The sequence below is a fragment of the Heliangelus exortis genome, chromosome 2 (assembly GCF_036169615.1).
Source record: "Heliangelus exortis chromosome 2, bHelExo1.hap1, whole genome shotgun sequence".
Classification (NCBI taxonomy): domain Eukaryota; kingdom Metazoa; phylum Chordata; class Aves; order Apodiformes; family Trochilidae; genus Heliangelus; species Heliangelus exortis.
Genome location: NC_092423.1, coordinates 40652836 through 40678225, shown reverse-complemented (window position 1 = coordinate 40678225; position 25390 = coordinate 40652836). Strand labels below are relative to the sequence as shown.

General features: G+C 41.2%; 2 protein-coding genes and 1 long non-coding RNA gene across 7 annotated transcripts in view; 1 reads left to right on the top strand and 2 right to left on the bottom strand.

The window, feature by feature from the left end:
• Positions 1-3412, bottom strand: part of LOC139792428 (uncharacterized) — a 37271-nt gene extending 33859 nt beyond the window's left edge. For all 5 annotated transcript variants that reach the window (XR_011724270.1, XR_011724266.1, XR_011724269.1 and 2 more), the window contains exon 1: positions 3283-3412. This is a non-coding gene — a long non-coding RNA (uncharacterized lncRNA). The remainder of the gene's footprint in view (positions 1-3282) is intronic.
• Positions 3413-3626: 214 nt separating this feature from the next.
• MALSU1 (mitochondrial assembly of ribosomal large subunit 1) lies at positions 3627-15296 on the top strand (the record flags this gene model as incomplete). The annotated part of the gene is made up of 4 exons (XM_071736832.1): positions 3627-3897; positions 6600-6778; positions 9576-9657; positions 10811-15296. Coding segments are annotated over 4 exons (738 nt in total), but the record flags the coding sequence as incomplete, so codon positions are not given.
• The window catches only part of IGF2BP3 (insulin like growth factor 2 mRNA binding protein 3), a 115311-nt gene continuing 104243 nt past the window's right edge, over positions 14323-25390 (bottom strand). Inside the window, exons 12-15 of the mRNA XM_071735708.1 lie at positions 23592-23666; positions 19792-19923; positions 18395-18508; positions 14323-16997 (exon numbers count right to left, since the gene is read on the bottom strand). Coding sequence (XP_071591809.1) covers positions 16896-16997; positions 18395-18508; positions 19792-19923; positions 23592-23666 — 423 coding nt within the window. The 3' untranslated portion in view covers positions 14323-16895. The remainder of the gene's footprint in view (positions 16998-18394; positions 18509-19791; positions 19924-23591; positions 23667-25390) is intronic.

The following is a 25390-nucleotide window of genomic DNA, read 5'->3' as shown; positions in this document are numbered from 1 at the left end:
GGCCCCAGGCAGCTAGCTCCCCACCAAGCAAACCTCAGATTCTGGGAACCACCAGAGGCACTGCTCCTCACTGAGAGTTTGGCAGCAGCCATCCTGTTTTGCAGGGTTCAGTAGCATGGGTGCAGCTCATTTCATGCCAGTTGGCCTCAAGGCCAGAAAACAGAGCTGGACACATTTAGTGTCCTACTGGACATGGCTACCAACGCATGGGTCTCACTATAAACTAGACCACAGACACCCAAGCACCAAGATGAGGCCCATCTGCTTGATTCTCCCTGTTGAAACTTCTGCTCTGATTCCCATTTAAAATCCTTAGATGCAGCTGCTGATGCTGTCTGTCTCCTATGTTTGGTCTTGAGACACTGAACCAGTACCACTGTTCCCCAAAGGGCAGATAACATGCTCCATGTACCAGGGTCAGCAGAACGAGGGTTCTAGCAGAATGGGGTGCCATTCAACTCCCTTTTCCCCTTCTCTTATCATTCCTCTCCCACTATATAAATACTTTCATTTCTGCTTGCTCCTCCATCCCTGTCTTTGACCACTTAAGCAAATAATGAAAATCCCAATATAAAACAAAAGCCCAAAGCCCCAGTTTCTGCTTTTGCATGATGCAGCTTAGAAAGCATAAATCTCTGCAAAAACAATGTTCACTCGAGCTGCAATTCTATGTTAAGAAAACTCAGGTTGAAGCCTTTCCCAAATGATCTGGTCTTCTAGCCACACATGCTCATCATTCTGCACTGTGGCATTTCACAGTGCAAGACAGAAACAAACTGCTGAAGGCTGCATTACTGAATAAGGAGAGCACCTTATTTGTAGAAGGGAAGAGGCTGCTAAAAAGGTTCACTGAGATGAGAAAACAGACTAAAAATGCTTTAAATGGTTCATTTGCCATAACAGCCTTGCTGTTAATATCAAAGGTTATAATCAAAATGAAATTAACTTTCAATTGCGGCCGAGCAAATAAACTTATACAGTCCATTTCTAAACACTAAATTCTTTGAAGATCTCTATTTTGATATAACTAGCACAAACATCTTTTCCTGGTATCTTAGCAGACTTTTCAAATGCCTATCATTCATAATTTGAATCTAGTCCTCACTACCACTTCTCTACTGTGCACAGACACCTTTAAATGACTTAAGGATATAAAAATGCAGATTCCAACATACCTGCGAAATTAGTTCTTTAGTTTTAAAATTCAGCAGCCTCTTTGCTTCTTCTGCTTACAAGTTCTCCATTTATTTTAATTATTTTTGTCATACCATTAAAAGCACCATATTTACCATTCTTCCATCTTCCTTATATGTAACATCCTATTGTCTAGTTGTAACTGGGCATCTAAAAGTATTCTCTGACTTAAAGATAAAACACATTTTCTGCAGAAATTGCTGCCTGAATGTTATGTTCTTTGCTATCAGTCAGGCAGATGACAGAAAGGCCTGTGATTTGTATTTGTTGCTCTAGCATGAGTCAGGACAGGGGTTGAGGGGAAAGCTGAAGATGACCTGTAATGCAACATGAAGAAATTAAACTCTATCACAGTTATAACATTTAGGATCAATGATGACACAGGCTACCACTGTACTCTTAGGCTATATGCAGAAAGCATCTTATTTCAGCAAAACAGTGCATGTTAGAAGCTCAGACACATCTTAAGCTTTTGCATGGAAAACAGCTTTTGGGTGTACTTTAGAACATTTTTATCCTTTAAAGTAAGTATACAGAATAGCTTGCACTATCTTTCTTTAAATATGTCAGAATATTACATTTTTATAATTTGATTTTGCCTTTTCAGCTGTAACTTCCATTCATACACATTTACTTTTATACAAATGAATCTAACTGCTGCATTGACAAATAAACCATCTAATGATTTTAAAGGCTATATTTCCTTTGTCTCAGAAAAGAGATACTGTCAGATAAGCAACTTGATGAGTAGCCTAAGTAGTGATCAAAACAGTATCTATCTCCAGAAAACACAACTGGATTTGGCTTAGTCTCAGTTCACATATGTACATCTGGTACTACGGTTGGTTATTGAGCCATTTGTGCAGTTTCCTTTCAAGTGTACTCAGAGCAATGACACCGTGAACCTGAGAAGCACAGAGACTTAGCAGCCAGAAGAGCCCAGTTTCAGAACAGATCAGCATACAAATGACTTTCATGGCCTTCAAAGGTGGTGACAGCTGACAAACAACAGATCCCTGATTGTCAGCAGATGTTACAAGACAGGTTTCAGGCATCCCCTTTGGAAAAATAACATCAAAGAATAACATAAAATATAAATGTACATCATCTTTAAAAAGAATATCCTTTCAAACGTGTCATCAAGAGAAAAAGAACCAGTTGGGTAATAAGTTTGTTAAAAATTACTTCAAAAAATGAAGCATAGTTTCAAACTGCTTGTTCTGTTCCTCTCTCCTTTTCTTCTTCAACACATTTTATAGCACACAAATTAGAAACTCATCAGATGTGGCATTTTTTTCTGACCAAAAGTATTTCTAAGCTGAAAATAAAGCTAAAAAATATGAGCCCCTGAAGGAACTGTAGAAGAGACAAACTAAATTTTTCACTGTGAGGGTGACAGAGCATTAGAACAGGCTGCCCAGGGAGGTTGTGGATTCTCCCTCTCTGGAGACATTCAAAACCCACTTGGATGTGTTCCTGTGTGACCTGCTGTAGCTGACCTTACTCTGCTAGGGGGGTTGGGCTCAGTGATCTTCTGAGGTCCCTTCCAGCCCCTAACTGTCTGTGACTTAAGAGACACTGTGGCCTCTAAAACTGACCACCTCCAGCCTTGTGCAGCATAGTTGAATTTCCTTTAAAACTAAAGCTTCTATCACTACAGCTCTTTTAGGTCACAAGATGATGCCTTTCAGTACCATTGTTTTACCATCACACTCAATGAGAGAATAACAGTTTGACCAGAAAATGATTTTGCTGTCACTGTAAACACCAACACTTCAGAGGAACAGGGTGGAGGGAAACACCCCTTACCCACAGTACATACAAATGTTTGAACTTGCCTAGGTGATAGCTTTTTAACCCTTGACAACATCCTCCACAGCAAATCAAGCCACCCTGTGCTCTCAATGTGGGAATTACGCATAAGTAAAATGCACTTTCCTAAGAAAAATGTGTGAGTTTCAAAGCAGCTGGAACTTTTTAGGCAAAAACAAAGGCTTTAAAAACGGGACACAAGGTTTGAACTAAGATAGGTGGCTGGGGCATATAATGGACAAAACTTGTCTGCTCCTCTCCAGCTTCCCCACAAACCATCACAGCAGAGCGCTGGTCACGGGTGTCCACTTCCCGTCCTTTCTCCCCTTCCTTTTTCTTTTGCGGCCTCGTGGCTCGGACGTCCCTCAGAAAACACCCATGAGGTGGGGAAAGCGAGGCCGAGCCGCTACCCGCCTCGGCGTTTCCATTTACACACCCAAAGCCCACGGGGAAGGCTCTGGCAGGGTAAAAGGGCCGCTCGCTCACAAGGGCTGCTCGGACACCCCCGGGGGCCACAACCGCCACAACGGTCACAACCGCCACAGCCTCCAGACACCCACTGGGCACGCGCCTAACGGCACTGCCCGACGGACAGCGGGATGCGCCAATGAGAAGAGAGGGGCGTGACCGCCGCTGGCCAATGGGAGGACGGGCTCGAGGGGAGGGGCGGGGCGCGGTTCCGGGGCGCGGCGGCGGGAATGTGGCGGGCGGTGGCCGGCGGGCGCCGGGTGCTGCGGGCGATCCCCGGTGTGGCGGGGGGTGCGTGCCGGCCGCAGCCGCCCCCCCGACTCCTTGGGGTTCCCCGCTGGGGCTGCGCGGCGGCGCGGGGGGCCGGAGGCGGAGGAGGAGCTGGGGCCCTGTGGGCGGTGGCGGAGCCGCGCCAGGCGGCAGGTAGGGCCCAGCGAAGGGCGGCCTGGCGGGGGTTCGGCGGGGAGGGCTGCCGGTGTAAACCCGCGGCTTCTTTCGGTGCGCTGCACCGGTGCTCCTTTTGACCTGCCCCTCGGTACTTTTGTTCCGGGTCTTGTGATTGTTTAGCTGTATCGTTCTCGAGGTGTTCTGCAAAGGCTCCACGGCCTCACGGTGGGTAAGGATCCGTGTGTCCGCAGGCCCTCCCCGCTGATCAGGCACTGCTCGGTCACCTTCAAAGCGGGTGGTTCCGGGCCTGGATCGGTGGTGAACGTGGTGTTCCGGCCTCCGCCAGAGGTAAGGCGCTGGTCCGTCTCGGGGACCGCCGACCCGGAGAGCCTCGGCTCTGCCCTGCGCCCTGCATCTCTGTGCAGTGGTGCCGTAAGCGAAGGGTAACGCCTCGGGAAGAAAGTAACTGTTCGGGACGCATGGAATTTCATCCTGAGGCTGCAGAAGGATCCTGAGGGTGCCTACAGAGAGTGGATCCCCCCCACCTTGGCTGAGACCACAGGCTCAGAGTGTTTGCGCTGCACCAGCGTCATCTCCGAAGCCCCGATGTAAAGTGGGGAGTCGGGGGTTAGCGTGGGCGGAGCCTGTGTGTACGTATGGACACATCCAGGGAATTTTGTGAGGATAGTGGTGCCAAGTAGGAGGTGTGTTAATTCGATGTACCCTTGCCAAGAAATTTCCCTGTATAGGTAACAGTTTTAGTAGCGTGATGGCCGGCTATGGGTATAGGCTTTGTGTGCATGGAGATGGTTTGTTGTAGCTGTTCTGCAAATCTTTTCTAGCTAAATATTTTTCTAGCTTAGATCTGACCGTGACGTTCAGTGTGGCAGGGTGTGCCTGGGGTTGTTTAGCCCATTCGTTATTTAAGTAGGCACTAGAGACTTCACATATGGCTACCAGGCAAACATTTAACTGCTGTGTCTGGAGGAGCTGTGGCCACTGCTAATTTTCTGCATGTGTGACCACAGCGAAGTTGAAAGAGTGCATGAGTCCCTAAGCTCAAAGGCTTTCCTCTAAAGAGATCTGATCCAATTTCATATCCCTATTCATGGATATAATTCTATGGAGCTATTGTTCTTTGGCTTTGTCTTTATATTGGTAAGAATATAGCTCAGCCTTTTGCTGGTGCTTGGTCTGCACTGATGTTCACTTTATAGTGTCAGGTGTACATTGTGGACAGATTGAAATTATGCCTTAAGTATTCACAGAAGTTGGATCTCCCTAATTAGGACAAATGAAAACGAAATTGATTTCATGTTGTGAACAGGAGGTATTTGCACTAATTTTCTAGTTTCTAAGCTGGCTTGCTTAAACTGTTGAAGGACTAAAGCTTTGTCTATAATATCGTAATGCTCTGTGACAGAACATGTTGGGGAAAAGAAAAGTGTCTTTAGTCAGTGTGAAAATAATACCTTCCCACTGCACATAAGCTCCATTTCATCTACTTAATATTTTAGAGTAATTTCATCACCATTGTCACCATTTAGCACTGGGCTGGCAATTAAACCAAATGACAGATGCTCTCTATTAATCCCCCTCTCCTCCCTGATAAACAAAGGAGAGAGAAATAAGGGAGAGAGGGTTGGAAACTAAACTACACAGCTTTAATGAAAAAGTAATGATAAAAAGGAAAAATTACTAAATATATACAAATATACAGGAAAATTGATACCACGTTCCTCCCCCCATTACCCCGATAACTCTCACATCACCACCGAGGCTGCAGGGCAGCCCTGGGAAAGTCCAGGCTGGACTCCTGGGGTCAGCAGCAGTCAGGAGCTGGAGGCAGGAACACACAGATATGGGCTGGCATGGGTCAGGACCACAGGCAGAGGAATGGACAGAATCCTTCCAGGATGCTGAAGCACAGAGGGACAGGTGAAGAAGGAAGGGAAGGGGTTTGGCTGTCATGATCCCTCAAATTTATACTGAGTATGATGTGTATGGGATGGAATACTCTGGTCAATTTTGGCCATCTGTCTTGTCTGTTTCTCCCGAAGAGAGGGTTTGCAGGTGTGACATTTTTACTCCTTATCTCCTCCTGGAGGGCAAAATGTGCCTCAGAACTGAGCTCTGCACACCAGTCTCTAGCAGTAACTATAAACATCAAGCGTTATCAGTCCCAGAAGCAGACACTGACTGGGAAACTTGCTGTTAATTTCAGCAAGTGCAGCTACTTACAAGAGACTCATCTGAAAGCAAAATTACAAGACAGAAAATGACCTTTATCCTTGCCCAAACCAGGACAACCACTTATTGTCACAGGCCTGTTGAAAAGAATTCTCTGAAATATTTTTCTGTTGTTTTCACAATGTCTGCTGAATTACCTAGGTTTCATTCATCTTAATTGACAAATGTCTGATGACAGCATTGACTCTTAAGGAGTAACAACAAGAAATAAGTTACTTTATAGAAACTTTGAAGTTTGCTAACTGCTATACCTAAAAATAGAGTGTTATTTACCAGAAGAGTGCTTAGTTCTCAACTTTGATGGTTTTAAAAATGGTTTTAAAAAATCTGCAGTTAGTGTTGCATTGTCAGTATCAAACCAAACTCCATAGTGAGTGGCTTGCTTAGGCTATAATAGAGTTCATTGCCATTTTATGTCCTCTTAAGTGTCTGGGTTTTCCAATTAAAAAGATAAATTGCCACTATATTATTTTTTCTGTCTGTTCCAGATACTGCTCTTCCAAAGTTCAATATTGACTTTGTTGTATCTCTGCTGAGGCAAGAAAATGCTAAAGACATCTGTGTCATCCAGTTACCTCCAGAAATAAATTATTGTGATTATTTTATAATTGTGAGTGGATCTTCAACACGACATCTCCATGCAATGGCACACTACATGCTGAAAATGGTAAGACAGTTCCTGCTGCACTCTGGGTTTTGGGGAATGATTCCAGATGTGAGAGGGATGTCCAAGGGACTGCACTTCTAGGGGTGTACCAGGCAAGATGAAGCCAACTATCCTTATGTCATCTAGTCTGAATACGTCTAGCAAGTAACTGTACTTTTTTCCTTTAAAGGTAGTACTCAAAATGTAGAGCATATATTTTTTTAACAAGACTTCTCTGTATTTAAGACAGTGATGACATAAGCAGAGTTTGGTGGCTAGAACAAGCGATGTGAAATGGAGATGACAATCTGTGTCCACTTCTGTCTTCCATCCAGCAAGCCTCATAGCTATTCCCACTACTCTGAAACCCTAATCTCTAAAATTTCCAGGTTCTCAGGTAAATCATAAGGCTGGAAAAAAGATAGCATGTGGAGAGGCATAGGATCCCCTCATGGGCTTACTAATGCAAATTACTGGTTAATAGTCACCCTACTATGAATGGAGAGGAGGAGTAGAGAAGCAGCAGCCATCCTTGCACAGAAATCTTGCACTGTTTGGCTTTTGCAGAATGTGAGCTTTTCAGTACAACAGAGGTAAGAGTAAAAACACAGGTGGAACTTCAGGATAAGGACCACACTCCTTGAGGGAGAAACTTAATGGCCAAAGAGCCAGCTGACTATTAAAAAGCACACTGTGAGGAATATGACTCTCCCTCTCAATCAGCTGCCTGCACTCAACCTGTATTTTGCCTTCTCTTTCTTTACCTTCCTAAGAAAATTTTTCCTTTGGCTCTTGGTTTTATTTTATTCCTTACAGCCCCATTTCAGTTGTGAGACTTGGGAAGGAGAGAGGGATACATGTTATTGTTCAGTGTCTTTCTGCAGGTGAGCAGGTGAGGAGTTTCTTGCATTCTCTGCCAGAACTGGTGCCTCTGGACAAACAAATTTTGCCTCAAGATAGAAGCTGAGCTAATGATTTGAATGCAGTAAATTTAATTGCTTGATATGTACTCTACTACTTGCTAGTTTCAAATCGATGGCTGTCCATCCTCCCCAGAGCAGGAGGTATCAGTGAATACCACCCACCTGCCAAAACATCCCAGTGCTGCTCCCTCTTGTGGCTGTCAGAGTGGCTCTTCTGCCAGGGCAGAGCCTCTGGGGAGGAGTGCAACCTCGTGGGTGTCCTGAGACACCAGAAAGCCTGGCCAGGTACTCAGGAATCGCTGGGCTTGCAAAAAGTAATCTGAAGCTTAAGATGTAAAGCAGAGCAGGTGCTTGGGAGTGCTTCTAGGCAGCTGGCAAGCTTTACTGCAACAGTACCTAAAATGTGATTTATTTGCACTGAAATGCAGTGGCGTTCATGTGTAGCATCAGGTCCTCCCACTTCTATTTGAGTAGCTTGTACATGGCAAAGTCTCATCTACTGCTTACCCCTTCCATCTGGATTCATGTTAGAGGAAGAAACTAATACTTCACTTGAAATTTACCATTACACAGCTGTAAAGAGAAGGCTGAAGGAAACTTGTAGTGGAGATCAACTTTCCCAACCTCTTTTACATAGCTGATGGCAGTGCACTCTGGGCTCTTCACTGTTTTGGGCAGACTTTGAGAGACTTCTGACAGTTACCTGCTTTTGAGAATATTTCACGAGGTACCTTAAAGAAAGGAAGGTAGAACTAGTTCTGAGTTGCATTTTGAAAGTTCTCCATTCTGGTTTGCAAACTGGAGCTATTGTCCAGCAGCTGGCATTGTGTGGAAATAACCAGGTACAGTTGTATTTTGTTTTGTTAGCCAGCTGTGCTGGTACAACCTGTTATTTTGCATTTTGTCATTCATGGCAGGTAGGTCTGTTAGAGTGGTGTTTAACACTGTTGCTTTGTGGCCTTGTGCTAGAGTAAATGTTGTTTGGATTGTTTTTTAATTTTCAGCTTGAAAGAGAGATCCATATTTTTGACCAAGTGCTTCAACCAGAAATAAGGTAGAAATTTGAAAAAAGGTGACTTCATTTTTAATTGTTTCTTTTCTGCTAATGCTTCATGTGAAGAAACAAGTAGGTTATGGCCAGATCCAAAAGAGACAGTACTTAAGCCTTTAGTTGTCAAATTTCTCCAGCTCTAGTAGGTGCTTAAGTTCTTTACTCTGAAGTTGAGAGCTAGGAGAGCTCCCATCTTGGACAGGGACATTGCTTTGAGCTGCCCCTTCCCCTTTCTCACAGTAATCCCTAGTAGTTCCTATGTGTGCTGGTCATGTTTCCCCCCCCTGCTGGCAATGAGCATCAAGAGTGTGCTCTCAGGAGACACAGGAGGTTTGTTTGAATGGATTTCTGATGGCATGGGTTGAAACTTGTTTTCTCCCCATTTCTCTCTCTTAGAAGAGAATAAGCTTGGCATCTCCATTTCTGCATCCTTAACTAGGCAATGTAAAACATCAATGAAAGGTATCTGAAATGAAATAAAATTTAGTGCTAATGGCAGATACAGAGAACCTGTAATTAAAAAAACTAATGCTAAGTAGTTGTATTCAGTATTCATTTTGAGAAAAAATGGAGACCTGTAAAATTTATGGATAACTGCATGAGAATACTGTGCATTAGAATTTCAGATTTTATACTAAATCCCATTGAGAAATCTGTACTGATTTTCCACTGCTACAGATGTGTTATTCTTTTATTGTGCAGACCCCAGAGCTGACATTAAGTAACCCATTTCAGAGTTAAAACCAGGCTAGACAACTCAGCAAAGTTCAGCTTATCTTTTAGTTTTGAGTGCTTTTAAGTAAATGCAAAGTATGTATTTTTTTTACCATTGCTTCTCTCTCAGTACAAGCATAACAAAGAAGAAAGTGATCGTCATACTCGGATTGAAGGGAAAGAAACAGATGACTGGCTCTGCATTGATTTTGGTAAATATTTGTGAATCTGACAAATATGAAGTTCTGCATGAGGTCTTTGTTGAAGGAAGCATCTCACCATGAACCCTGGTTGCTGTGGAGAGCCCGCAATACTTTGTTGTTTTGGAATTCCAGTTGTTGTTGCTTGGGATACTAAATAAGTTTCCACTAAAAATCACTGGCACTGAGAAGACAGCAGTAACTAAAATGCTTTTAGCAGTGGCTGTAACAGTTTATAGCAAATTGAAGATAACAGTAGTGGAAAGGAAAAAAAGCTACTTAATCTACTCAGGTTTATAAAATCCTTGTTTCAGTGCATTTTGTATGCTGCCCCAGAAGTTAACCACTGAACAGGCTTTTTCTCTGTCCAGATCATACTATGACACAGGGTAAAACCTCAGTCCTAAGAAATGGAATTCAATTATTTATTCTACACATGTGAAACTCTACACAAACATAGAAGAGTTTGCATTTAGAAAGCATTTCTCCTTCACTGTTGGTTCTAGATTCTCACTCTAATCTTGTTTTGAGTTGAGAGATTGAGTAGTTGAGGAGGAATGCAGCAAGTGATATTGTCTTGATTACTGTTAGTAATTCACTGTTAGTAACTCACAACTGAAAACCAATTGAGATCTAAGGACATAAGTAGAAAAAAAATGCATTAGAAGTACACTGGAATTAACTGTCTCTAGTATTGTTTGCATAGAATTAATGAAAAGCTGCAAAAAAAATCTTACAGTTTGGATCTATTTCATTATAAAAAAACCCCACCTGAAAACTGAGCAATACACCTAGGAAAAATTACTGAGTTTTGTTGGTAATCTAGGAAAGCTGAAAGACAACCTGTAATCTTAGGAAGGAGACTCCGAGAAGAATTTATTTTTACTTACAGCTATCCTGTAGAAGTCCTTTCTTCTGTGGTCCAGAGTACCTGTGGTAGCATCTTCAATTAAATCAGAGTATTGTTCTCTCATTTTACTAGCTTGGAGTCTTGGGAAGTTCTGACCAGTTTCTAGCACCGTTCAAGAGGTGAAATCAGCAAATTGAGACCTCCATCAGAGGTCTAGCCAGAATGGGGGTGGAAGACCTGAACTCTTTGTGCAGCTGGAAGGGTGGAGTGTTTTACAGTTCATGTTAATTTATTGTGAATTTCTGTTCTGGGCAGGTAGCATCGTGATACATTTCATGCTGCCAGAGACACGGGAGACTTATGAACTGGAGAAGCTATGGACTCTTGGTTCCTATGATGACCAGTTAGCACAGATGACCTCCCAGTCACTGCCAGAAGACTTCATATTGGGACTCCCTATTAACAGTAGTGATCATCTTGAACAAGAACTTGATGCAGCTGCTGAGTGGAAAGAGAAATGAGCATACCTTCAAAGATCAGGGAGACACATAGTCTTGATTACTGACTTAGCAGTCAGGACAAAACAGTGTATTGGGTATGCCTAGGTAAAGTGCTGGACAAGCTACAAAAATGATCAGAACCAGAGTCATTAAGGTTGGAAAAGACCTTTAAGATTGAGTCCAGCCATGAAATGTCAAGGAATCCTATCCTAAGAGAGCTTCCTGGGAAGGTCACTGTTTCAGTGGATTTTGTGGTGAGAAGAGCAGGGCAATGAGAGCTGCTTAAGGTACTTAGCCTGAAACTCATGCTCATCCTATGCAGCAATTGTTTTTCTAATTTCTTTGAAAGACCTCCCTGTAGTGGCAGTGCAAAAAAAGACTCAAGTGCTGTGAAGAGAAACTATGTGAGCTGGTAGTTTATATGAGGCTTCTTGCATTAAACCATTTGGGTGGTGAGAATGAAGCAAGTCATGCTCTGAGTTGAAGCAGGAGAGAAAACAATCAGAAAATTGGTGTTACTGAGCACACAAAAGCCAAGAGAAGCAGCAACAAATAAATGTCTTGAGTTAATACACAGTAAGTTTTTCATCCAAGACCAATCTGTTTTTAATAAAAAAAAACAGCCTGGAGAGCTGCAGTTCCTTGTCTTCATGTTGAAACATCCAGCTCATTATAAGTGTGCAGTTAACTTCTCTGCTCCTTTTCCTCTCACCTAGTTTTTGGAAAAAGACACTGAGGCAGCATGGTGTGACAGTGTAAACCTTCAGTTCCTTTGAAGAGGGCGAAAGTATTTCAAAAGGAAGCCCTTAATCACTGAGCATTATGTGCTGTTCAGCACTTTCAGAAGTCCTTAAACTGTGTGCGTGGTCCTGTAACCAGTTAGAAGAGCTTCACGGTAGTTATGAAACTTCACTATGTAAACCAAGATGCTTTTCTCCACCACAGGACAGGGCTCTCTTCACTAGATTAGGATCTCTTTCTTCTGGAAAAGCTTGTTCTGCCATACATCAGAAAGCAGGAATGGTAGATCCTGAAACTGGTCACCTTAACCCCACAAACTACCTCTAGGCCTGGCAGCATCTCTTCCCTGCACAGCAGCTGCTTTTCATAGTGCTCAGAAGTGGTGACCTTGGTTTTTTTGCCTGTAGTTGTGCTGTTTGGGGAAGGGTTGTGTGTTTTTAGCAAAACACCCATCATTTCAGACTGGCTGTGTTTTCTTGCCGTGTCTTGTCTCTGTACCTTCATGAACAACTGCTGCTGAGTTTACCTGCTGTGTGATACAAGGTAGCAGGAAGTATTTATTAAATGTAGTTAAACTATGCAGATAAAACATTTTTGCCCACAGAATAAAGGAATTGTTAAATCTGACTGCAAAGAAAGATTTCAAAATGCTTCATGATACCTGTCAGTGACCACCATAGGGGAAAAGATAACCTTAGCTGTCTTACAAGTGATGGGTTCTAAATTGGGTGTTTCCTCCTAGGAGGCATATGTAGAAGTAGCTTTGGATCCTTCCCTGGAACCATTTGCCTTTTACTGCTGCTGCTGCTGCAGATAAGTAATAGTAGATGAATAGAGGCAGGTTCAGCAAACATTACACCATTGTATGAACCTGTATTTAGTACCCAGAACAATGCACAGCAACAAAAGGAGCACCCAGAAAAGAATGGTAAGAGATGGGGAACGGCTTCCTTGTGAACAGACCAGGAGTAACTACTAGAAAAGGTCTATCACATCTGTAAGACATGACAAAAAAATTCAAATGAACTGAGGATACAACCCCAGTAAAATGAAGTATAACAACTTGCTGTCAGAAGCACATTGTGAAGAGGAGTTACATGGGACATCCACTGGTTGCTATTAAATATTTGGAAGTGCCAGCCCATGAAAAGAGCTTCCTCATCCCCCATGTAACAGAAGTAGCCATAACCTGTGCTCAGCAACCTCATCACGCAGCCAAGTTATCTGCCTGACTTGGTGAGCCTTTGGTCTGACCCTCTGAAAAACTGGGATCTAGGAATTAAAAAAGACAGGCTTGATGATCAGTATTGTGCAACATTGAACCCCTTTCAGAAGGAAAACATTTGGAAATGGTTTAATTTCTGTGGATCGAGTGGTTTCAGTACAAAGTGAAAATATTTAGCAGCTTGTCCAGTGAGTCTAAAGATTAACCAGTCTTCCTCTGCAGAGGTACATGGAGGTTTGGCTCTGCAGGTTCTCTTGATGATGGGATGAACATGAGAAACAATTATCAAGGTGGAACTTTAGTCATCATTTCACTGATTTCCTGCACCCTATCTGGGTAACTTCATTACCAAGTGTGTTTGCATCCATCAGCTGAGCTAACATCTGTTACAGCCCAGCTTGAGTGCTTAGTCTACAATTTTTCATGTTAATTATTTCATGCCTTTTCATGTCCTGTGCCTTAGTACCACATTGAGACTGTGCTGTCTTGCACAGCATATATGCTTCATTTAATGGGAACTAATATAAAGAACATATGCCTTTGAAATTGCAGCTTAGGAATAAAAGCTTTAGAAGGTTAGAAGCAAATAAAAGCATCATGATTAAGCAAATGCTTAAACCAGTCAGGTTTAGCTGTCACAAACACACCAGCAATACAGAGGAAGGCTTAACCTTTTATGTTGCTCAAATGGCAGGGATGCCAGTTCTGAGAAGACAACTCGATACTGGCATGGAAAAATAAGCTTAAGAGTTCCCTGTGAAATGCAATAACCTACCCAGTGTCTTCCACAGGTACTGTTTTAATTCTCTCTGCTGGTTGGTCTCAGTAAATGAACTGTGAAGACAAGTGGGAGAGTGCAAGAGTTTGGAAGAGGAGTTTGGTTTTTCACTCTTTTAAAGATAGAGAATAGTATTATTGATGACTCTTTCCTTCCTCAACCCCTCCCTCTCACTCTAAAGCATTGAGATATAACATGTAGTCTCATTTCTATTCCAAATAATGTGATTCCTTCAGGTTTCTCTGGGGCCTGGGGTTTTCTCTGTTGAGTGCATTCGTTCCCTGTGCAGATCACTTGGGCTGATTTGCTATGACTGAAACCCTGAGCCAACTACAGGTACCACAGACTTTGCAGCATCGTGTGAGAGGGAGAAAATGAATTATTAGCCACAGAAATCCCTGTTTGCAAGTGGAAACATTGTAAGCTGGCAGCTGAATGTCCTAGCAACTATGGAACTCCTGTGTGTGACCGACTCATCCTTATTCAGTTATTAACATGGTCAGAAAACTAATTTACTGAAAGTACCACACATACTTAAAAAAGTGTCCCAATGCCTCATCAGTTTAAGAAAACACCACACAACTTTATCTGATGATAGGAGTTAAACTCTTTATTCCATTCAGAGGCATCTGGCAAGTGGAGCTGCATTGGGGGGCACATTACAGATGAAAAATGATCCATACTTTGTGGATATTGAAATCATTTACAGTATTTACTTTCTAGCTATTCCCAAATACTCCAAATTACCAAGTCTCAAAATTGAAAAGAAAACATGATTTACCATACTAAGTCTAGAAATTTAAGAAAGTTGACAGTATTTAAATCAGCAGATGCAAATGCAGTGCCTATCTGTAAAGTAATTTTTATGGAAAATAATGAAGTCAAATCCTTCTCAAATGTTAAGAAAGGAACGTCAGACTGACTTAAGCCTCAACAAAAATTAAAATGCTATGACTTTTCTTACTTCAGTAATTTTAAATTCATTGTAAGAAAAAAAAAAATCCTAAAGGCTAGATGAAGGTCACTGTCAAAAAAGGAAAAGAAACTCATTTTTCTTTGCTAAAACTACAACATAAGTTTGTGGTTTTTAAACCAATTAGTAAAGAAGAGATGCAGGAAAAACACTTCAGACCATTTTCAAAATTACCTAATCTGTACAACAATGATCTTTGGGAAAATTATCTATTCTATGTAGTAATGCCTCTATTTCAACATGAACCTAGGAGGTAGATAACAAAATGATGAAACAAATGTTTTTGCTCGTTGTGCCCCTCAAATCAGTGCAGCATGGTGATTCTGATCATCTCATGCACAAAAAACATCACAAAAAAAAAGGTTCAGAGGTAATAGCATGGCTCTGTCGACCACACACATACAGGCGCGCACGCGCACACACACACACAGCAGTCTTTATGCACCATGTGTTGCCACATTTTTTTTTTTTTCTTAAACTGAGGTAGACTGAAGTTTATTGTAGAAACTTGAATGTGTCACTATTACCACAATCATCATTCAAATTACATTCGGAAATTAAAAAATTTGGTAACTTTCCTGTTATCCCTGCCTTTTGACATTTTTTTTTTTTTCTATTTTTTTTTTTTTCCTTCTCTAATGGTTGGTTGCAGAACGTGCATAAATCCTGCTGCATCTATTATAAGCCAGGCTAGAGAGGTTGTTTGTTCGTTTGTTTTTCTTGTAATAGTTTTTTTTTAAACCTTCAAAGTGGCTTAGTGTGGCCCATAACAGCGGCTGGATATGTAAACTTAGCCTTTCATTATCTTTCACTGTGATCAAACACTGTTTGACCTTCCCCCATCGTGGTAACTGAACGCAGTATGATGTGATCTGCAGACAGCAGAGACCCTCCTGGCCTCAAATACACTCTAGCAGATCAAGTGTTCTATCAAACTGAAGATGAAGCTTGCTCTTTGAACAAAATGGCAATCCAAATGGGCTGCAAATGGTTAAATGTAGCATTATTAGGTAGTGATGGTCAAAGGCACAAAGGGTTCATGCATTCAATCAAGTAGCACAAAAAAAAAATTCAGCCTCTTGCAGCCTTCTAAATTTTTCCCCCAACCCCAGCCTCTTGCCATCACTTCCTTTTCCTGTTCCCAAAAAAGTACCGTCACAAACTTTTTCATCCCATCTTAAAAGAAAAATAAACGGCATTGCTGCTATCAGAATGTTGGCATCATTCACTATCTTTTGAACATTCACTGAATTTTTTTTTCAAACAAATGATGGTGTTGAAGCCCTCAGAAAATCTGAGGCTGTGTTTTTTTTACCCACCTTACTCCCATCAGCCAGCAGCTAGAAGTGCTCTACTATATTTTTCCCCGATAAGTCTGTAGTACTCCTGGCTGGTGGCTGATCAAATTTTAATTTTTTTTAAAAAAATAAAATGCTCAAGAACTATTAGCTTTATAAAGTATACAAAATACCAAAAAAAAAAAGCAAAAAAGGAACAATTTCTCATTGAGGTACTAAATGCCTGAGGTAGTTTAGTAAAATGCATATTTATCTTTTTATGCCCTGGCCAACACCATTCAACACTTCCCTTAGGTTATTCATGGCAGTGTTATGTAAAAATGCAACCAAATTCTTTTTAAAAAATGCCACTTGTTTCAACATTGGGGCTAACACTTAAATTCTTGTCAATGCCCTTGTTCTAACCCTAGCCCACCCGCAATCCCACCCTCCAAATGTGTTTCTTCTTTTACAACTGGACCTATAAGAGCAATGCCTTTTTTTTTTTTGTTGGTTTTTTCTTTTCTTTCCTTTTTTTTTTTTTTTTTTTTTTTTTCTTTTTTAAACCAGTGAACTCAGAAGAGAAAGCTTCATTAAACCAAGTTCTAAAATTGTTGGGGAATAATAAGAACAATAAAAAAGACTAATGAGTTTATGTTAAATTGTGAGAATAGAACAAAAGGGAAGTGAAGGGGTCCTTATTTTAAAGCTGGGTTTCAAAAGTTTGAGAGAGCCTAAAGAATACATTCTCAGAGACAGCGTTCAGCGGTTGCCTGGTCCTCGAACAGGTGATTGGCTTGGTGGATCTTCTGCATAAAACTTCAACAGGTGCTCACCACCCGTCGCTCTGTCGCACAGTCTGTCTTTGGTCTGGCATCTGTCTCTGATGGGCCATTTCCTAAACCTTTATTTTCGTCTTGGCTGAGGCTGTCCGCTTTGCAATGTTTTTTGCTGTTGCTGCTGCCTTCTTACCTGAGCCAGTATTTCCTGAATTTTTCTCTGAGCAAGCTGAAGGACAGAAAGAAGAAGAAAGAACCCATCGTGATGCTGTGCCACCGGGACTGCTGTTTGCAAGTGAAAATACATGCTACTGGGATTAAGAAAATCTGGAATAACTAAATTCCTAGTAATTCTGGGTCCCTCAGTTTAGGAAGGAGATTGAGGTCCTGGAGCAGGTCCAAAGGAGGGCAACCAGGCTGGTGAAGGGACTCAAGCACAGATCCTATGAGGAGAGGCTGAGGGAGCTGGGGCTGTTCAGCCTGGAGGAGGCTCAGGGGAGACCTCATCACTCTCTACAACTCCCTGAAAGGAGGGGGTAGCCAGGTGGGGGTTGGTCTCTTTTCCCAGGCAACTCTCAGCAAGACAAGAGGGCACGGTCTCAAGTTGTGCCGGGGGAGGTTTAGGTTGGACATTAGAAAGAATTTCTTTACTGAGAGGGTGATCAAGCATTGGAATGGGCTGCCCCAGGAGGTGGTGGATTCTCCATCCCTGGAGATATTTAAAAAGAGACTGGATGTGGCACTCAGTGCCATGGTCTGGTAACTGCAGTGGTAGTGGATCAAGGGTTGGACTTGATCTCTGAGGTCCCTTCCAACCCAGCCAATTCTATGATTCTATGACAAGATTACTCAGTAGGTCAAATACCCTTGATTTAGTCATGATGTACAGTTTAGTTTTTCTTTTTTCCACCTACCACAACTACCCCCATAGTCAGTTTTCACATCTGTAATATAGAAAGCACCAGCACAGGTAGATGACTATCACCATTAAGAAGCTACAAGACCACTTTCATTTATACCTGTCGAGATGATAATGTTTTATAAGAGCTTATGTTTTAATAGAGATTGGGCAACTCTTTAGTACACTAGGGAATCCAGAAGGTCAGGCTTACATGATTTACCAGCCCTCCCATCTCCTTTTCAAACTACAAGTCAACGTGTAGCAAAGTATGAAAAGAAATTGGTCCAAACTAAGAGTTAAGTGAGGGAAAGTGTTGTGATCCTTTTCTTCATATTAAATCAGATTGGGCAATGTGGCCGAATTACATTTATATGTGCAGTTATTGCCAGGTACTGATATGGTTTGTGTGTTCCTTCCTTCTGAATTTCAGTTTAATCACAGCTTGGGTTTTCTTTTGCTTTTGAAGTTTTAGCAGTGCCAGAGCCCACATATCAATAGGCAAGTTTAAGGGTATTGTTTTACATATATAACAGTGCAATATTGCTGTAAGTCTCTCTCACAGTCATGAGGAAAGTTAATTGCAGCAAGACAGTGAGAGGAGCCTGGCAAGAAGCACTTTCTGTCTCCTGAGTAAAAGTCTTCAATCCCTTGGCTCTGCACATGGATATGAAAGACAGACCACAGACACATCACAGTAATACAGAAATTCATTCCAGTCCTCCTACCTGGCATGCATAGAAGTGACCAGTTATTTTCACAACCACCTGATCATTTTCATCAGGTGTCTGGTCACGAGGGACTACAACTTCTGCACTTGTCAAGTTTTGAAGCTCATTTACCTATAAAGAGACAGTAGAAGTCAGAAAATCTTAAACTAATATCCCACAACCACCAAGCCCTAAAGACCACAGAAACATCATATTTTTAGCTGTGTTTAAAAAAGGAAAGCCACTAACAGAAAGCATCTTTGTATAGCAGCATGCACTTTGCAAGATGATCCTCATGTCTCCAACATAAATTAGCACCAAGTTTTCTAGGTTTTGTAAAAGTGTTGTAAAGACTAAATACAACACACAAAAGGTGTCAAATACATGGCTTTAAAAAGCAAATAGATGCCTGTGTTTACATTGGAGTTTACAAGTTTAGGGTCAGAAAACTCATACAATATATGATGAAGGGGAGAAAAAAAAAAGTCAAAGTATTTATACATTTTTTCCTTGAAAAACTTACGCAAGATGGAGAACTCCAAACAGTACAATGAGAAGTGTCCAAATTATTTTCAGTACAATATCAGCTTCCACCGTGTTAAGTAGAAGCCTTTGTCCCTTTTACACTAGCAGTGCATATCATTATTAAAAAAATTTTAGATGAAAAAAATTTCAGGTATTTGTCTTAAAATGTTACACTGCAAGTGATGAAAGAGGCCACGGTACCTCCTGACACTTCACTTCAAGACCCCATTGCATTGAAGAATGGAGACGCAGGGCTGAACTATTTCTTTGCAAAAACTGCATAGCTTGTGGCTTAACAACCATATGAGAGGATTAGAGCTGCAGCACCTTTTCAGGATTGAAAAGTCTCAGTGATGAAACAGAGCCTAAGAAACGCCATCAATCAAGTTGAGGAAAAAATGAAAGTTCTTTTTGAAAACTGAGGTCTGAACAGGTCTTAGTTTCCTACCACTTATTTAGAAATTATGCGTTCACCCAGTTTTGGCCTGAAATGCTCCCTTTGGACACATTGGATTTGATGTTAATTAAGTAGGTGAAATCTTTTTGCAATACCTGGTGTAAGCTAAGGTTCACAGAAGCAGGTTTTGAGTGTGTTCTTGTAAATGGAAGAACTACATTACTATTACTAAGTCCTGTGTATCTGACTGCAACTATAGATTTTTGTTAGATAGGTTTTTTAGGTGAAATAAATTGTTCTATGAGCTTAGCTTCGCTTGTCTCCATGCTAGAAGACAGGAAATCTTAACAAGTACAGCTGAAAAAAAAAATAGCATCTGTTAAAAAATAGCACATAACTTCAAAAGATTACCTCTTCGTTAGCTAAATGTTTAAGCCTTACACACATGCACACACTGAAATAAGAAACAAAAAGTTTTATTTCAGCTACTTACTGTTTTGCCTCCTTTACCAATAACTCTACCAGCAGCATAGGATGGCACTTTTATATGAGCTTCAAGTTTCACTTCTTCTTTAGGTCCAAAGAAATTTTCTTCTTTAAGTTTTCCATAGATTCGCCCTTGAGCCTGCAAAAATGCTTTTAGTTAGAGAATGTCCTTACTGAAATCAAGAAATTTCACAGAAAGGAGAACTCTCAGTACATTACCCTGACAAAGCATTTTCCCTAGTAAATATAATAACTGTTTTTTAAAAGAAGTCTTTGTACCAGAAGGTAGGAAGTACCATTGTCCAACTGTCAAGATTGCACAACAAACCAGGGAATCATGGAACAATTTAACAGAGATCATTATTATTATGCTTTTCAGTAGAAATACTCCTTTTAAAAGAAACTGTTGCATCTCTGTAGAGGTAAAGAGTGGTGGAAAGAAGGACTGTTTGGCTGAAACATTTTTTATTACACCCAGAAGCACAGAATGCAGTTAATTAGCTCAGAAATCCATTCTTTTAAAGATGCTAAACTGAAAAAGAAAGCCACAACCCCCCTAAACAAGTCATGGGATAAAGACTCCAATTAGAGCAAATAGCCTACTTTTACAAGTCACTAAAACATATTGTTTAAAAATTAATATTCTCATCTTGCTCTATTTGAAGTGGAAAACTGAACTGCCTAGGATCCAAATAGCACCATGAGAACAGTATGACTCCAACCAGCACACAGTTCCCTTTTTTGGGGAACACACAAGTGCCAGGTAGCAAGAAGAGCATCCACCGAGATTTAACTCGTGAATCTTGCTGATTTTTAAACATATTTATTTCCTTATTCCCTGCCATTCATTAGTGAATTCCTGAGAAATGGTAACATCATCTACTCTGCACCCCCTAGAAGCACCAAAAGGACATTACTATTGGAGACACTGAAGAGAAATGCTCTAAAGAACTAGGATCACAAAGCCTTCTCAGTTCAGATTTTTATCACTTTTAAATCACACTCACCAGCCCCATCACACTGGGTACACACTAACTCTAACCATCTTATAGGCCACCACTCCAGTGAAAAGTCAAAAAATGCAACACAATGTGATAATTATTTTAAATACTAGAAGGTTATTTTATCTTATTGCTATCTCATATCCTAAAAGCTTACTCAACTTCATGCTACTCTGGAATGAGTAAGATGAAAGACATTTTGTGACCTTGGAGCTGCAAGTATTATCAGACTCCACCTGAAGAGTGGGGAAAAATCTGTAGCATGGTTTGGACCTAGGTAGGATACTGCAGATTGTGGGATGCTATCACAGAGGAGAAAAGTGATCATCTTTCCAGCGAGACAAAAGACAACACAAAAAAAGCCATACAAAAACTCAGTACAACTACTGTGTTCTGGCACCATCAAGAGCCGTAGAATTGGAGATTCCTGCTCCAGGAAAGCACTTCAAAAAGGTTTGCCAAGAGCAGATAAAATACTACTCCCAGCCATCATCTTGATCTGGAGATTTTGAAAGTATTTCCAAAATTTGATATAGACAGACAGTAGCCAGCAAAGCTCTTTTTATTTCAGTAGCAATGTTTTTAGTGTGCATAACACTTTGACAATCTCCACAGGCTGCGGGGATTAGTGGGAGAGGTACTAATAAGAAAAAAGTGTGCATTATTACTGATTTGTAAAGGAAGGTGGGATGTTGACTATTCAAAAGACAGCAGTTATATTTCTAACATCCCAAATCTTTCAGCTCTTGAAGAAGCCTTTAAGGAAAGGTAGTGACCTAACTGGGCTGTAGCTCTTTTGACAGTGAATTGTGGCTGAAATGTGTTGTCCACACTAGATTCCACTTCTCCTGGGCATGCCTCACATTCAAGGCAACAGGATCATCTCCGAATCCCGTGTCACGGGTGTGCCTAAACTCTAGGGAGCAGTGCAGCAGAAGCTGTAAACAGGGACATATTCTCTTCCCATTGCCTTGCTAATAAATAGCTCTGCATACCGCAACATCCTCAGGCTACTGCAGCTGAGGAAGAAAGGGGTGCAGCCACTGCAGCTACCACGGACATGAATCACAGACAGCAGAACACAATGTAGTAGGGAAAGGATGCCAAACTCACAGGCTCTGGGATGACGCCGCCTCTCCAAGAGCTTGTTACTCATCTGAGCAGCAGCTATTCCCGCTTCAAGTTGTTGTGCACTCAGATTATACTCTTTTGCCTAACAAGCAGTAGCCTATGCTCAAAAATAGAGAAGACCCTTCTTAAACAAGGCTTAAGGACAGTGTTAATGAAGCTTGGCCTGGCCGTTAGGCGTGCTTTGGGTTAAAAGTGGCGATAAAGAAAGGACTGAGCTCTGCCTCTGCCCATCTCAGTCATGAGAGTCACTGCTCAAAGAGCAGTAAAAGATTATAAGGACTGGAGCTGAAGGAAGCCCCAAGGGATAACCTCTCTCCTTCGAAAGACCAGCATACTCGGGGACATCAGCTGGGCTAGTACACTGATCTTTCTTTGCAAACAGAAGCCCAAGCATAGAGAGAATTGACTGACTGACTGATGGGATGCAGACAAGGGAGACTTTCCTCCTTGCATGACTCGGGTTGGGGAGAAGAGCTGGCAGAAGGACTCCCTGGGACTTCAAGTCTATCTTAGGGAGGGAGCCTGAGGACAAGCATCTGCCTGCATGAAAAGTCAGGATAAGGAATATCCTAAATCTACTTTGGCCTGCTACACTTTGAGGGTAAGTTCACTGATACCTGATGGAAATAAAAGGTAGCGAGAACCTGACTTCATGCTGATCCCAGATCACAAGAGCACCCCGTGTATGGAACATGCCGTGTGGCCAAGCTCACATGCACACAGAGACCTCTGCAAGGAGGCAGAGCTTTTAAATTATAGTTTGCCTTCATAGAGCTTCTCAGATGTATAATGGTAACTGAGCAATAATCCCAAGTGTATCTTGTTCACTATTACCACTATAAAATAACTCCCCTGATACTTCTCCAAAACTCTTAAAGGCATTAATGAAACTGATTCTAGATATGCCTGAAGTTTGTGCACCTCCTTCTTGCAAGATGCCCTGAAGTAAAAATACAAAGACAAAAACAAGAACAGACAAGAGTACGATGCCAGGACATGAACTCTCAAGCGACTTTCTACCTGCTCTGGACCTCACCTGTGGTGAGGTGAGGCTGCTGCACGGAGCTGACTGCACCACTCAACGTGGTCAACTCCTTTTGGGGTAACTATATTTATCCCTTGGCACTTAAGGCAGAAGGCCACTCCAGAGCTCAGTTTGAACACAAATGGAATAATCAGGTTGAGTATGTCTTTGTAGTTATAGTGGAAATACAATTAGAAATCTTGCTTTTATCTGTAGAGCTACCCCAAAAAATGCGTTTTCCACTTGGCACACAACAGTAACCTGGAAAGACTCAGTTATCTTGTCAGCTTTGTTATTTCAAGTAAACACAAAACATGGTAGTGGATATTAAGACAGGCTAGAAAGACTGAACTATTGTGTTCACAGATAAAAGGGGAAATTAGGAGTGTAATATGACCATATTTTCATGCTAGACTTGATTCTAATTTACAAGAAATTCCCACCAGTTTTCAGGTAACCAGAATGTGGCCTCTGATAGTACTTTATTATTGACATATTCATATGAGAGAGATTTCACCAAAAGAAAAGCAAAAATCAAGTCCTTTCTAAAATTCTGAATAAAATATTTCTTGGAACCAAGTTTTTTGTTTTCAACGTTGTCCCTTACAGTCTAAAGGCCACTATGGACTGACAAGTTTTAACATATTGTACCTTGAACTGAGCTTCTGGAGGTCCAGTGATGATAACCATTCTCAGCTTGGCATCTGGTCCTTCAGCAGGGGCAATCTGGAATGGATAAACATAATTTTTGATAGCTGTCTTTTCGAGGAATAGTTTAAAGCCACCTCCTCCCCATTTCAGTCTCACATTCTGTTCAAGAGTGAAAAATTACTCGTTACAGCAGCAGCATTGCACCTCAGTCGTGATGTGCTTGTTCTCTTTAAAGTGCATTAATTAACCTTAATGAACTATGGAGAAACTGGCTAAAACCATAGGCAAATTTACTTCTGAAAAATTAAAAGCACAGCTACTCATCCACATATGGCAAAACCCACAAACCATTTTCATGTGGCTCAGAGTGATGTAAGAAATGCAGCCTTCAAAACTACAAGCATGGTTAATAGGCTGAGATTCTTCTCCCTGCCCACTAACTTAAATAGTCTAACAAGTTTTGCTCATTAGCAAAAGTTTGCATCCATCCCTCTGAGAGCAAAAGATCACTTTACTGTTGCTGCTAATCAGAACCAAAACATTCCTGCAACAATGAGTTTGCAGTTTCCAAAGGTTTGTATCTACAGACATTTGTGTAACCCAAATAAAAATTAAGCTCCACCAGAGCTGAGACAGAGACGCCTGTAGGGTCTTTAGCAGTTCATGTCACCACAAAAGTAAGATTTCAGTGGGTGTTGTTCTCAGACTCCAGTGGCATTAAATAATTCAAACTAGCCTCTGACACTCTGGATGAATCTTTTGTTTATCACAACTGACATTTCCATTGTTGCATCTAGTATTACATAGCCGCTGTTGAATGGGCAATATATTAAACACTACAGGATTTCATCTTAGCTGTTGGCATAGGGATGTTATTCATATTTAACAGCTGTAGTTTATTTCAGACAAATTACCAGTCACCATGCATCATTTTCACTCAAGAATTTTGCTAACCAAAGTTTATATAATTATTCATATTGTACCCTGAGATGGAGAAGACATTACACACTAGTTATCTGGTTTGCATATTTATTTTTCCTATGATTTCTGCATTCCAGTCGGCTATATCTAAAAATACACATTCATTTTACAGCAGTACATTTATATGACATGACATTGTGGTAAGGGCCAGCACAGACTAAATCCATTCATTCTTTGGAACACAAGTACTTTAGAGGGGCAAAATTTCAAGGCATATTTGGAGGCAGCTGGCTGAACAGAGCTCAGTCTGTTAATTGCCATTCATGTAAAATGGACATTGTAGTTTGCCTCTCAGTCACCTCGTGTTTTCTTAGAGCCTTTACTGAAATTTTAGGAAAAATATTTTTCATCAAGCCTTCATTACATCTTAAACATGCTTAAATGTTCTGGGATGTTCTTGCTTTGCTTTTATCTTAGAATGTTCTGTTCTTACCAGCTGGAGTAAAACATCTATAAGGGATGTGAAAGCAACATGTACCAATTAACATCTCAATGTCTGAAGGGGCAAGCTAAGATACTCCAGTATTAATTTTGTCTGAAGGGGCAAGCTAAGATACTCCAGTATTAATTTTGTCTGCTCTTGAAAGATGATGTTATATACGTAGAAATAGTACCCAAGGGGCAAATTTTTCATGTCTGAGGGAAATAGTTTTACATTCCTAACCAGAAAACAACCACTCTTCCATATGACAAGTCACAAGCTGACCATTTCATACGATCAAAACCTGTAATGCTCATCCCAGCTCCTTCAGAGCAAAGAAAGGCTACTCTGGGCATAATTTATAACAAAGAAGATGCCAATGGTTCCAAACAGGCCC